General features: G+C 35.8%; 1 protein-coding gene across 5 annotated transcripts in view; it reads right to left on the bottom strand.

Moving 5' to 3' along the window:
* TJP1 (tight junction protein 1) overlaps nt 1-14,209 on the bottom strand; it is a 173,736-nt gene that overhangs the window by 153,656 nt on the left and 5,871 nt on the right. For all 5 annotated transcript variants that reach the window (XM_076348318.1, XM_076348319.1, XM_076348321.1 and 2 more), the window contains exon 2: nt 10,593-10,725. In XM_076348318.1, the coding sequence (XP_076204433.1) occupies nt 10,593-10,725 (133 nt within the window). The remainder of the gene's footprint in view (nt 1-10,592; nt 10,726-14,209) is intronic.

Here is a 14,209-nt window from a genome sequence, read left to right as displayed (position 1 = left end):
TTTGCTACAACATTTTTGCAAATTCATGCAGTCTGAATTCCAAGGTGCTTACAATCAATCTTTTTTATTTTATTCTGCATTTAGGTTGAAGACTTAGGTGTTGGGTGGAATGTACTTCATTTTCAACTTTCAAGGCATAGAATCGTATTTCCATTATTTTAACAACATTTTCTTTCTTTTTAATATTTTTCCAGTGACTGAAAATTTTCAAAGTATTTCAAAATCTTTTTTGACTGCTGAGAGTATCCTGTCAATTCTTCTACATTAGTACTGGTGCATCCTCTTAAAATAAACCATCTGCTAAAGGCAAATTCCTTTGTTCCCTGCCTGGGCACACTCCTCAGCCGTTCGGATGACAAAGATGGGGAAAGGGCGAGATGGAGAACTATTGAGAATAGCGAAGAATGTTAAGAAAAGCAGATTTTACTTGAGTGATAAATGACATGTTCCTGAGCACCCACTGGGACTTCTAGAGAGCAAAGAAAAAAAGTTGGTAAAAGCAGACCTTGACAGGGTGACGATGACATTTTACAACTGTTGTTGAAGGACTGCCTGTTTAGGGTCAGGCCCTGCTCTTGGAGATGCTTGCTACTGGCAGAGACAGTATAATTTGACAGGCAGAGTTTAGTCAACAAAACTCTAAAATTTATGTAGAGAACATGCTGACAAAAAGTGACCTTAACCCGTAAAATTTTGTATATTAAATGCAATGTGCATGCATGTGTGTATATATATAAAATACATGTATATTTACATTTTGATATAATTTATATAGACAGAAATGCACAACAGCATCTGGATAGCAGCAGATAACCTTGAGCATGGCTGAGTTTAAAAAGAGGTATTCTGCAGCTGTTTAGGAACTCACACTATCTTCTCATCTCTCTGTGTAACTAAAAAGACCTTCTTCAAAGTGTAAAGAAATATAACCCAGTGCTGTGAAATACCCACTTTGAGTGCTCTGGTAGTAACTGTGACTGGAGTATCTAAGTCATAGCTATGGAATACTTTGACTAATATTTCTTCCATCGTAACTTAAGAAAAAAATAATTTCAAAGACCTTCTAATGAGGCCAAATGTATTTCAAGATCTTGCTCAGCTTGCCTCTCAGCTTCTCCTTTAGTATTTGACTAAGCGTGTCTTCGGGTTTATCAGAACAACACTGAGTATGAGTGCAACATTTGCAGACATTCTGTCTGTATCATTTACAAGCAAATCTGTACCTGCTCCTCTGGAAAACTCCAAAAGTACCTCCATACCAAGCTGGCTTGTCTGACTGAAAGGCTGCTTGGTGAGAATACCAACAGATGGGCCTTTAAGAGAATCCCACTTAGTGAAAGGCTCGTTGCTTAAAAACTCTTGAAAACCTGAAGACCTTAATTGTAACTGTGGCTATTGTCTTTGCGCATAAGTTATGAAGATACTTTGATTTTTCATGTAGATCAATTCCCAGATTTCAGGAAGAAAATATTCTGCTGTTCGTTTCAGTGCACAAACAAGTTTTAAGTGTGTGGGAAATACTAATATTCCCATCCTTAACCAGAAGGGTTCCTGCAGTATTGCCAGGCACGGACCAAGGGATCCTGTTTCTGAGACAGTAACAGAAACTAAGTGCCTGAAGGTCATGGGAAACATTTCAATTTTTTCAATGGAAAAAGTAGCAAGGAAAATTTCTGCCCCCATTGAACACTGCATTCTGAGGCTGACTGTACTTGCATTATAGGATCATTATTATTTCCATGAAATTATTATATCTTTGCAGACTGGGCAATGGTGCCCACATTTAGACATGTATGTCATGACAGAAAATTCCAAGCAGCTTTTGTGAACAACACATACTTTGTTTTAATAATAAAAAACAAATTTTAAAGACCGTTAGAGTTAATCACTCACAAATTCTAGTTTCCAAGGGAAAAGAGTTCTGGTAAGGCCAAAAAAAAAAAAAAAAATAAAATCAACAAAAGCCAAAAAAAACCCAAAACCCAAACACCACGAAAAAAACCCAACAACCTAATAAAAATATTAAACCAGACATGCTACTAGAATTCTCAGCATATACATTCCAATGATATATTTGAAAAGCCATTCATACTGACACTCCTGTTATTTGCTATTTTTAAGCACAAGGCTGAAGGCCTGCAACAGAAATTGTTGCAGTCTTTGTTTCCTCATATATAACCAGTCTGCCTCTCTGAGCACAACAGTGGAGAAAGGTCGAACAAATAAAATCTATCAATAACAGGAAAACAGATTGAGCAATATAATCTTAACTTCTACTCTAGAAATAAACCAGTGAAAAATTTCTGGCATGAAAGATGAATGCACTTGGACTCAAAAACAGTTTAGATTCACTCACATAAAATTCTTTTGGACAGAAACAATTCTTTACTACATAAATACGTAACGCCTAACAAAATGTTAAGGTATCTAACCTATATCAAGAAACCTTTATTTTCAGAAAAAAAAAATTAGATTAGCATTTACCTAAAGAAGCTTATAGTTATATAATAGTTATATATTCATATAGTTATATGAATATTCTTTTCCCTGAGTCATCCCAAATTACTTTAATACGATGTTAATCATCATGTGGATGCATATAGAATCCAGTTCAGAAATTAAGACATTCAAGGGAGCTCAGAGAGGTACCTCAAAAACAGTGATAGTGGTCATTCTCAAGCACCTCTCTGCTTCCCTGGATCCCTGGGCTAGTTGAAGGACAAACAATTGGACCTTCATCCTGCTTGGGGCTTCAGTTCACTGGAAGGTAACTGCATGTGCACTGTAGTATTGATACTGAATGCATTACACTAGCATCCTGTACAACCATACAAAAGGGATCTGATATTATATAAAGACAAACTACACGATGGCCTACATATCTTTCAACGGTCTCTGAATCAGAGACCTGAAAAGTCACCATCATATGCAAAGTATGATGGCGTTGAACTACACCTCCATCTGCCCCAATTCATAATGCCATTCTGAGAAGAAATAAAAGTAACCTAAAAAATGCACTCACTCAAAAATATATTACTAATTAAAATTAAATGTAAATCCAGTCACTGGTATAATGACTATTATAGAGTTAATGTCCTTGGTAGATTTAAACTGGAGTGCTGAATTTATTCAGAAACATAAATCAATCGGTCTGAATCAATTCAGAAACACAAATCAAGGTCAATCACAATTTAAAATTTAGCAAATGAAATTACTTTTTCATTTATGGTTAACATCCTTAGGTTAATCTTAAGGCTGCATAAGCTTCACATAGTATTATGCTTGAGACTTAATAATTTGCCTCGACATTTAGAATAGTTCTTACATAAAACTTTGGATTTGTTTTTAAATAAAAAGCAAGATGACAGAATAAACAGTGCTGAAAATATACTCCTCTTTCCCAGAGGAGCTGTAATCTTGGATCAAAAGCCTGCAGTTTTTTCTCTTTCTATCAGTATTATATTTCAAAAGTTGTTCCAATAAAAGATTTTTTTCTCTGTATTTAAAACTATTAATTATACGTGTGAAAACCAGTAATATGTATTTTTGTGTATTGTTTTCTATGTACTCGACCAATAAAATACAACAGAAAGACGTAAGGTACTTTCATTTCATTAACTGTAAAATGTGTTAATTGGTTAAATAAAACTTTTTTTTTTTTTTTAGCATTTAAACTATCTTAGGTAAAACAAACTGGCCAAAACTGGCTCTACTATATAAGGTCAGTGCTGTGTTCATATATCTATCAATAGATGAAATTATTATTGTAATAAATGAGTCACAGTACAACAACAATATTGTGAAGCAAGTCTAAGCTACTATAGAGGATTTAATTCTCAGAAACAGCTGCATAACAACCACACTTCTCTGAACAGTAACAAATTAAGGGCATCCACAAGACTCCAGCTGTACTAATGAATTCTTCCTTCCACATCTACAGAGATGATCAAAATACCTGCAGGACTTTTTAAAGAATGTCAGTGTTCTTATGTCTCCATCCTAAGAAATAACTCCAATACATATCATTTGTGTTATTATTCATTTATCATTTTACTAGTTTTACAGATATTAAAATTAAAATACTCAGCAGGAAAAATCAAGACAAATGGACGTATAAAACCAGAACATTAAAAAAAAAAAAATCAAACTACAGAATAATATCTACCACCTCAGAAGCCAGTTATAAGATGATTCAATGGGAAGATAAGTTTGGGTTAGATTAAATAAAATAGAAACTGCAATAAATCCATGCTCTTCAGTACAGACTATTGCCTTGCTCAGCAATATGTTCATGAACTAGTAAAGCAGTATAGTACAGTATCCTGTTTTGAACACTAGATTTTTTTGCACTGGGGGGAGTGGGGCTAATCACAGCAACAACTAGCCAATGTACTGGTAAGGACATTTCAAACAACAAATTGATTCTTCAGCCTGCTGTATACTTTGAAATTCTACTAAGGAGATTGGGGAAGTGAAATACAAATGTCATCACAAACATCCATGAAAGTTAATCACTAAAGCCTCTAAACAGCCTTGAAACTTTATTACAAATTATAAAGCAGGTGAAACTCCTAGTTTCAACAGCCACAGCAAAATAATGTACAGACACTCACACAGCTGCTCTCAGAGCACTCCAGTGCACATGCACCTCCTTGCACATAGAGCATGCTGGGCACACACGTATCCCCCCAGAGAGCATGCGAGGTCAATCACTCCATCCTGCTAACAAGAGCAGGCAAGCACAGAGAGAAACAGAGTTTCTACATCTCCTCTGCAAGGAAGCATACAAGATATCATACCCATTCAATGGCATAATACTTACTACAGTGAACTAAAAATTAATGTTACAGATGAACATGTGCATCCCCTATCTAAAAGAGGCAATCATGTGTTAGCAAATTCTCACTTTCTTATTATCTCTTCCTTTGTTGCCGTTTCCATTTTGTCATGCATTCCACAGTGCTTTATTTGGACTGCCCTTTGTACTTAGTTGTCTCTCTTTTCTCTTCTTTTGGGTAATCTCCCACCCTACTGTGTTACTTTTGTATTTTGCATGCTGACATCCACTGACCTCTAAAGCAGTAGTACACAGCAATTCTAGCCAACCTCACTTCATTGTCTCTTCTTCCCATGTACTGACAAACAATGCATATGAAAAAGGCAAGACTAGAAAAGAATGGAAACGTTGGGGAAAAAAAAAGACAAGACTCAGCATTTCTGTAACATTTTGCAAAATTATTCCTTGGAATTCCACCCCGATGCAAGTGGAAGTACACTGGAGATCATCTGCTTCACTACGACCATAGGTTAATCGAAAACTTGCTGTGTGCATGTTTATTGAGAGCAGGCTAGAACCAGCTGCCTCCAGAAAATATGCAGAACTAGACTTGTTCATATTGTAAATAACCGCAGTGCTCCGATTTCCAAGGAGAGCTCCTTCTTCCACAAGGGCTGATTTTAGCAGGAAAGTGTTATGTCCACATTCCTTTAAACATATAGTTTTCAAGATGCTGATTTTAGTAATTTCTAAAGTCCAATCAAAGAATTACAATACTAAAAATGAAAAAGAAGGTATCTTAAGACATTTCATCACCATTAAAGTTCATAAGATGAGCTCCTTATAAATGCTTTCAACAAAGTCTCCCCTGCTGTCATTCCCACAAAACATCATCACTGTCTCACAGGGAATGAAGGGAACAATTTTTCTGCATCTATGCATTGTAGGGGTGGTCAATGTTTGTAATGCTGTGAGCCACGTACAAAATCCGTCATATGGTCAGCAACCACAAGATCCATTCATACACCTCGGAGCTGTCATACAGACTCCTGTATTGGATAGTGTGGGACCTGAGCATGACGTAAATGGTATGGAACAAGGGGTGGAGAATGTGCTGGTTTGGGCTGGGACAGAGTTAGTTTTCTTCACAGTAGCTAGTATGGGGCTGTGTTTTGGATTTGTGCTGAACACAGTGTTGATAATACAGGGATGTTTTCGTTACTGCTGAACAGTGCTGACACAGAGTCAAGGCCTTTTCTGCTTCTCACACCACCCCACCAGTGAATAGGCTGGGGGTACACAAGAAGCTGGGAGGGGACACGGCCGGGACAGCTGACCCCAACTGACCAAAGGGGGATCCCACACCATGTGACGTCATGCTCAGCATATAAAGCTGGGGGAAGAAGAGGAAGGGGGGGACATTCAGAGTGATGATGTTTGTCTTCCCAAGTAACCGTTACATGTGATGGAGCCCTGCTTTCCTGGAGATGGCTGAACACCTGCCTGCCCATGGGAAGGAGTGAAGGAATTCCCTGTTTTGCTTTGCTTGCGTGTGCGGCTTTTGCTTTACCTGTTGAGCTGTCTTTACCTCAACTCGAGTTTTCTCACTTTTACTCTTCTGATTCTCTCCCCCATCCCACCAGGGGGAGTGAGTGAGCGGCTGTGTGGGGCTTAGTTGCCGGCTGGGGTTAAACCATGGTAACTCCCAAGCTAGTTTACACACAAATGAGGACAACGACTCCATAGCAGCCCCAGTGCTCTATCACGTAGGGCTGTCCCAAAAGACACCTGCATCCCAACGTGACCTTCGGAAGCCCTAGCACCAGTGCAGCACTTGAACAGCTTGAGAGCCATATGCAGCTAAAGAATCAAAGGTTAGTCACATCTTACCTATTGTTATAAATAGATTGTAAGGTCCTTGAGAGTAAATACTTTGTGTTTACACAATGCTTAGTACAACAAAATGCCTGTCGATGAATTGGACTCAGAAGTGCTACTGCTATACAGGGTAGCTTGTGCAAAGCCAGAGTTTGTTTCAATGTAATAAATATTAAAATATGGATGTAATGAACATTAGTATGACAAGCTCATTCTACAAGGTAGTATGTATTCTACATCTTTCTCTGAGAGCTGATAATCCTATTCTTTCTCTTTTCTCCCAAGTTTTCTGCAACATGGCGTAAGAGTTCTGCAACATTTCTGGATTGCAGATAACCATTTACCAATATTCAACCAAAAATACAGGGTTTTTTGTTTTGGGGTTTTTTTTTATACATACCACTAAAGCTGAGTATTTCAAGGGCTAATATCTGGGGAAGCATAGCATGATGATACTCCTTAAAGAAGAACTGAAGGGCAATAAAACAGGTTTTACTTACGTTTGAGGGAACAGGTCCTAATCTAAGTGGTAGCACTAATACATGGAGAGGATAAAGAAACGAAAAAGGATGAAAGAAGTTGAAGACGGATACACGTTTTAAGGGAGCTGCTGTACTATCACCCTGTGCCTTAACATTATTTCACCGCTTTATCGTCTCGCTTGCTGTCTTAGCAAAATGGTAATGAGAGGCATCACTATTACAAACCCCAGTATCACCCACTTAAGACAGCACAGGTATCATTAAGAAACAAACCCCAGTTTTTGTCAGCTATCTTGCAGACTCCCACCACTTGTAATCAGGGAGAATTTATACCTCCTAAAATGATGTTAAGGATACTACAGTGTAAGCCAGCTATGGGGTGCTAACACAGGTATGCAATGTACCAACCAGGAGCCATGCACTTTGATAGTCTCACAAATACCTGAGGCTTGCAGTAAGTCACTGCAGCAGCAGGCCATCCAATAATGAGGTTTTAAGGCAAAGACCTCTCTAGCATTCTTAGGTATATCATCCATATTAAAAGCCACAGGTATAACTAAAAGCCATTAATATCACAAACTTCAGATTTTATTAACTGCAGTAAACAGGAAACTTGGCAGCATCACGTCTCAGACAACCCTCTGAAGGCGACCGTGGTATTCCCTTCAAGTCACTCTTTGGCCTCTGCTGAAATTTTACACCTGCAATAGGCTCTTCGCTGGTTATCCCCTCCCTTGCAAAGAATAACGCTGGTTTTTAATGAACCTCACAGCTTAATTCCCGCAACTTATCCCCTGCCATAGCTGAAGTCACAGTAAAGTAGTAAATACAGTATTTTCGTGTATTGAATTCTTGTATGTGCATGCTGCATGGAAATCCAGAACTTTCCCACTGTGGACACATTTCTTCACACTTGGAGAAAGAAAGCATAACTTATTTTTTATGTCTTTCTGCTGTTAGGGTTTGTCCTCAGTAAGAATTTGCTTAGTGATAGGGAACAAAGGTTTACAAAAAAGATCAGTTTGGGATGGACATAGGCACTACTTATTTTAAAGTGAAATCCAGTAACATGCAGAATTATTAATGGATCTCAATCTCATTACATGATGAAGAAAACCAACAGTTCACTGGATGCTGAAATTACTTTGAGTTTGTCAGCATATAAGTTACCCACATATTGAAATATGACACTTTTCATCTTTGTTGTACATAAAATGGATATACTGCAGCATAGAACAGTTGTAAAGAGAAAGTTTTAAAAAGCTCTTTCCCCTTATTGCGTAAAAGAATTTTTCACTTCTACATCTTTTATTTTCAATTTTATTCTATCTGCCAGTACCTGAGCTTTCTTACTAGAAAAAGATGCTTAACATGAAAAACATTCAGTTCTGGGAGCACTCTGGAAAGATTTAGGCATACTAATTTCCTCAATTATTTCTTTAGATCTATTTTTAATCACAATTTTAAAACAATAAAAGTACCATTATACAATATCAAGAAATATTTCAGTGTGAGTCTAATTATGTAGCAGCAAGAAAATCCATATTTATAACTGATTTGTGTGCTTAACTATTTAAACTTGTATCGTCCTTTAACATAAGACCTCAGAATAAAAAGTGAGCTTCCTTTCCTGATCCTAATTATCAATAATTAGCTATTAATGTATGAATTTATACATGTACATACTCTACACATTTGTATGCTACTGATACAGACATGCCCCATTTTTATCTGTTTCAAAACTCTTTGCAAAGGTTCTGTGGCATGCAAGATATTCTTTTTACCATTGGCTATAATCTCTTTCTCTTTGAAGGCCCCAAGAGTAGAGATAGATTTAGATAAAACTCCTTAATAAGACCACACAGCTATATAGCACAAGCTAAAATTATTATTTCAGTAATCTCGTTTCCTAAGGGAATTTTTAACCTTCAGTAAGGTAATGATTACACCGATATCACTGCTGTGACAACAGTTTGCATAGACACACCAAAACTAGCTTTAAATTAGGCAGCGTGAGTTACTGACAGCACGGAACTGAGCACAGGCTCACCGCACACGTGTTTCCCCAGCTATGTGACCCGGCTTTGCAGTACCCGCAGTGCTAGAAGTATCTGGACACCACACAATACACTAAACCTCAAATCCTTGCTACTAATTTCATTACCTCCTTAAACAGCAAACAACAAGCTCTTTGTCCTGAAGATAGCACTACAAGACTTCATAATTAGAAACAAAAGAGTCCTGAGAAAAAAATACCAATTATGCTATTGGCATCATCTGTAAAAAACATCACACTGAATGATGCAACATACTCAAACCATTGTTTTGCTTTAGATAAAGATGTTTCCCCAATTCCATCTGAACATTTTAGTTATATTGTTTATGTTACCATGTAATGCCAGACAATAGCTCCACGTCACTATTGATTTGTACATTTCAAAGACAGCACATATTTCCTATCTACCTCTTTCATCCTCATATTTAATAACTGGTTTACAATTTAACATATTCTTTGACATTATTTTAGTATTTCAAAACTACATGATATTAATTTATCAGAATATAATTTGTTTTGGCCAAATTCCTCCCAGTTAGTTGAGAGGTGTAGCTTTTAATGGTTTTTCAGTAAAGAATTTTTGAAAAAGTACTGTGTTTAGGACTTATTCTAATATTTTGTGAACAGTATAAATAGCAGGAAATCTACCCCCATGTCCCATACTCTTTCGTATTAACAATTTCTTTTCTTCCATTATTTGCATGTAAACAACTCCTCCTGAACTAAAAGTTGTGTAAGAAACTATTCCAGTTTTCTCTCTCAATTCAGCTAAATCTCTAAAGCATGACTTATACAACTTCTCTGAAACCATGATCACATTGAATTTTCTGAAACTAAAAGACAAACATATCTACACCCTAACCAAAGAGAAGAAAATAAGTATATACCAGTACTGCTTAACTGTAGTAAGATATCATCTGTCACACTAGCTTTTAAGTGCTATAAGCACACAAATCTTTTAGAAACATTTATTTCTTTTTCTAGTACTCTATTATAGCCATATACAACTAAAATAATTTTGTGGGTTTTGTAAAAAATAAATGCAACTTCCAAAATCTAAATATAAAAACAGAATTTGAAAACATACTTCATTTGTCATATTTACTCCATTTCCAGTTAATTTCTTCATCTTATGCAGGTGGCCATATTAAAATCTGACATAAAAATTTATATCTAATGGTTGCTAAAGAACAAAAACATAGTTATGCATCACTAATTATACAAGCAACATCACTGTTCTTAACATTTGGCAGTGTAGAACTGCAGTTACAACCTCATTAAGTACAATATCTTTTCTAATTCTGACAAAGAGATAAACCCAATGCAAGAGGGACAACTGCTTTATTAGCAAGATTCTCATAACTTCATATAGGATAAATGTAAAAGATATGGTACTTACAGTGAATTCACAGAAATCGATGCTATCAAGACTTTTGCTTCTGTGTATTCTCCCTTTTATTCTTCTTAAAGAGGGCTTTCCCTGACTTACACTACAGGTAGCACCATTGGGATTTTCAGAAGATGGAGTTACCCTGCCAAACAAAAAGAGCCACATATCAGACAAAGAATTTATGTTTTTATTGGATACATTTGCTTAAAGTAAAAAATTTACAAAGGAAAACACATTGCCATGCTATACAAAAAGGGAATGCCATTCCAAGCTTTAGTTTTCAATCACTAAGTGCCAAAATAAGATCACAAACGTATGTAGAAATCTAGCTCCCATCAAGTCCCCCACTGCTTGTAGATTTAGTCAAAAACATATCGTAGTCATCATTTTTGTACAAAAGTGAGAAGTATCAGAAAAAAAGACAGATTACAGAAAAATATATTTAACTTCTGAAAAATTAAAAGGAATATTTTTCTCTACTAATTCAGTAGAAAAACTCAGAAAAACTGAGTCCTGTGATACATGTTGATGGCTGTCAGTTAAATCAGTAGGAACCTGGCAGTATTTGGCTTTCGACCTTTTCCAGTTTGAGTGTTAACGGTACTTCAGCTGTTCTAGCAATGAATAATGACGAACAACAATGAAATGAATAGGATCTGTTGAAGTTATAGGGGTAATATATTAAGGAACTACACTTTATGAGGTCTTTCATCACATTGTAGTCTACACATAGTCCTAAGGGAAGTCCATAACTGAAGTATTTTGAGTAAGCAATCCATATTTCAAGGAGCTTGTTGGAAGTTGCTAATGAGTAAGTGGGGTTAACAATTAACCAAATGTATTAACATTTGTGAGGTCAGTATTTTAAATGCAAAGTAGTCTCTAGTCAGTCTGACACCACATTAGAAAAAGGAAAACTGCATTCCAGCAAATATACTCACCAAGAATCACCTAAAAACATTAAATTCTTAATGTGCAGATTTACACTTGTTTCATATAATTTCTCAACTGCAGCCATAAGAGACTTCAAAAACTAGCTTAAATGAGAAATAATAGGTATCTTTTTTGCATTTCCCAAGACTTTGGACAGCAGTTCAGTGTTTTTCTCTGTAACCATTAAGATTCTTCACACGAAAAATATTTAAGTACGTGTTTTAGGTTCTTTTACTTAGAATTAATGGCTTTAATGGTATGTACATAAATGTTTTTACAAAAAAAAAAAAAAAGAAAGGTGGAGATGTCTTATACATACGCATCACCAAAAAAGGACATTGCATAGAGTGGGCCATGTTAACGCTTGAAATACAAAATTCAAAGTACGAAATACAGTAAACCACAGGCTGAATACACTTGTTTGATTGGTGAGACTCCTAGGTCTACACAGCTTCATGGTCAGGATAAAAGGTCCAAATGCATGTTCCTAAGAGGCTAGAGAGAAGAAAAATTTGCAATAACCAAACATGAAAATGAAAACAGATCTTTTCAAACCTCTTATTCAATTTATAAAGATGAAGTCCTTCATTTTTTGTTGAATTACTGTGATTACCAAATCAATATTTTGTTTTCAGATGCCTTTTTGGTTTTTACACATGCACACAGACACACACACGAACAGCTTGCTGTAGGTTCTCTTGATAATATAGTAATTTTTTAGATTTTTTTTTCCCCCTTGGGTTAATTTACTGCCAACTTTTAACTGCAAAGATAAATAAAAATTTCTAACTGAAAACATAACTATAATATTCAGACATTTTAATTACATTATAAACTTCCTGCTGAAACTGCAGCAGATTTTTTGGTATAATTATATACAGATTAAATTCTGAGAAACATGCCTGGCTACTACAGTAACATATTTGTTCACAGAACAGAAACTGCAAAAACGCCACAGATTCCCTGCTAAAATGTCCTAAAGAATTACCAGGACAGATTTCCAAAAACAGACAATTGCTCAGTCTCAACTCTTGTTCCACAGACAGTGACATTTACGGTGATGGTACATTTCTATTGTATGAATGTATCTTCTGTTACCGAGCTCTCCCAAACATCTCTGATAAAGTTAATCCAAATGTACGTAACCGTACATATGCTGAATCCATGTCAAATGCAGACGTTGGAGCCCACAGATCGTTTCATTACAGACCTCTAAAGGTCTGTATTTATTCTCTCTCCAGAAAATCTTTGAGGGCTGCCTATTTCATTACTTATCACTGGGGTCAATAAATCTTCACGTGCACCTCCAGCGAATTAAATGCTTGGTACATTAGACTTCTTCCTTATACTTAGTAGAAATTTTTTTAAACAGCTGTAAGCTGCGTTGAGCTTTTCTTAATTTAGAACTATATTTCAAACCACTTATTCTAGGGCCTTACCTATAAATGTGCATTTCTTTAAGCTGCAAGTCTTTTAATGTTTTCTGATACAGAGAAGCCTTTATAAAAAAAATAAGAAAAACCTTATGTGAAAGAAAAACAAGTAAAAATAACAGGCTAATCAAAGTTATGTAGTTTCAACAAAGAACTAAACTCATTATATGTCTTCAAGGCCCTTCCACTTGGGAGCTCCACTCTTTAAAGCCATTTGAAAAAATGAACTTGCTGCCTCTGGAATACATCCATTATTTCATTCTACTAGAGAAAAAATTATGGCTATTACTTGTTAGCTTCTGAGATTCAGAAAAACACTTTTAAAATCACATTTAACTTTCAAAATATAATTTTATGGGAAGAAATATCACAATTGAAAGATTCCCTTCAATCCTTTATAAAATCAGTAATTTCTAGGTGTCTTTACAAGAAAATAAAGTATTATTTAACCAACCAAAGAAAAATCCAGTCAATATCATTACTGGGAATCTGGAAGCTTTGCACTGTATTGTGCACCAAAGGAAGGATATGAGGCAAGATATTCATATTTACAGAATCATGGGGTTTTGACTCTATGGCTGATGAGGAAACTTCGGGACAAGTGCAAAGAAATTAAATATCCAGCTACTCCTACAGTTTTAGCAAAGAGAAGCAATAACAGATCTGAGACAGACTTGGATCTATTTCACCCCATCTTCTCAGAACGCTGGATGCAGCAATGAAACTCTCAAGAATCCATTTCCAGTAACACTCATGCAGTGCTGCAACAGGAACTCTTTCAAGTACTAGAAATTTCCACAAGGAAAAGTTAAGACTATCAAGTTGCAAGATAAACATAAGTGTCAGCTTCAGTGAGTCGAAATTCATGAGACAAGTCCCAAAGTGTTTGAGTTTGACTTGAAACTAAATTATTCAAAAATCTAAAAAACAGCTTTTAAAAATTTTAAAACCCTTCCACTTTTGAATCTTGCTTTGTGATCTCAAAGTGTTCATTGTTATCAGAGAAACAGAGTTTATTCGTTTTAAATGAATACTGAAACTATAATGCAATATTCCATGGTTCTGGCGTCTGAACTCAAATTTTAAAAAATTAATTATTCATGAAATTTACTACATCTGGTTATCTCCTTCTTTCATCTTTTATTTGTATTGCTTAATTCACAGAAAATTAATAAGTGAATTGCTAAGTCACTGGCTGTAGTACATGCATCGGGGTATAGAGGAGTTATCACAGGTTGAACAGAAAGAGCTCTTTTAAAA

The sequence above is a fragment of the Aptenodytes patagonicus genome, chromosome 10 (genome assembly GCF_965638725.1).
Source record: "Aptenodytes patagonicus chromosome 10, bAptPat1.pri.cur, whole genome shotgun sequence".
Lineage (NCBI taxonomy): Eukaryota > Metazoa > Chordata > Aves > Sphenisciformes > Spheniscidae > Aptenodytes > Aptenodytes patagonicus.
Note: the sequence above shows the minus strand (reverse complement) of the source record. Positions and strands in the feature narration are given on the sequence as shown.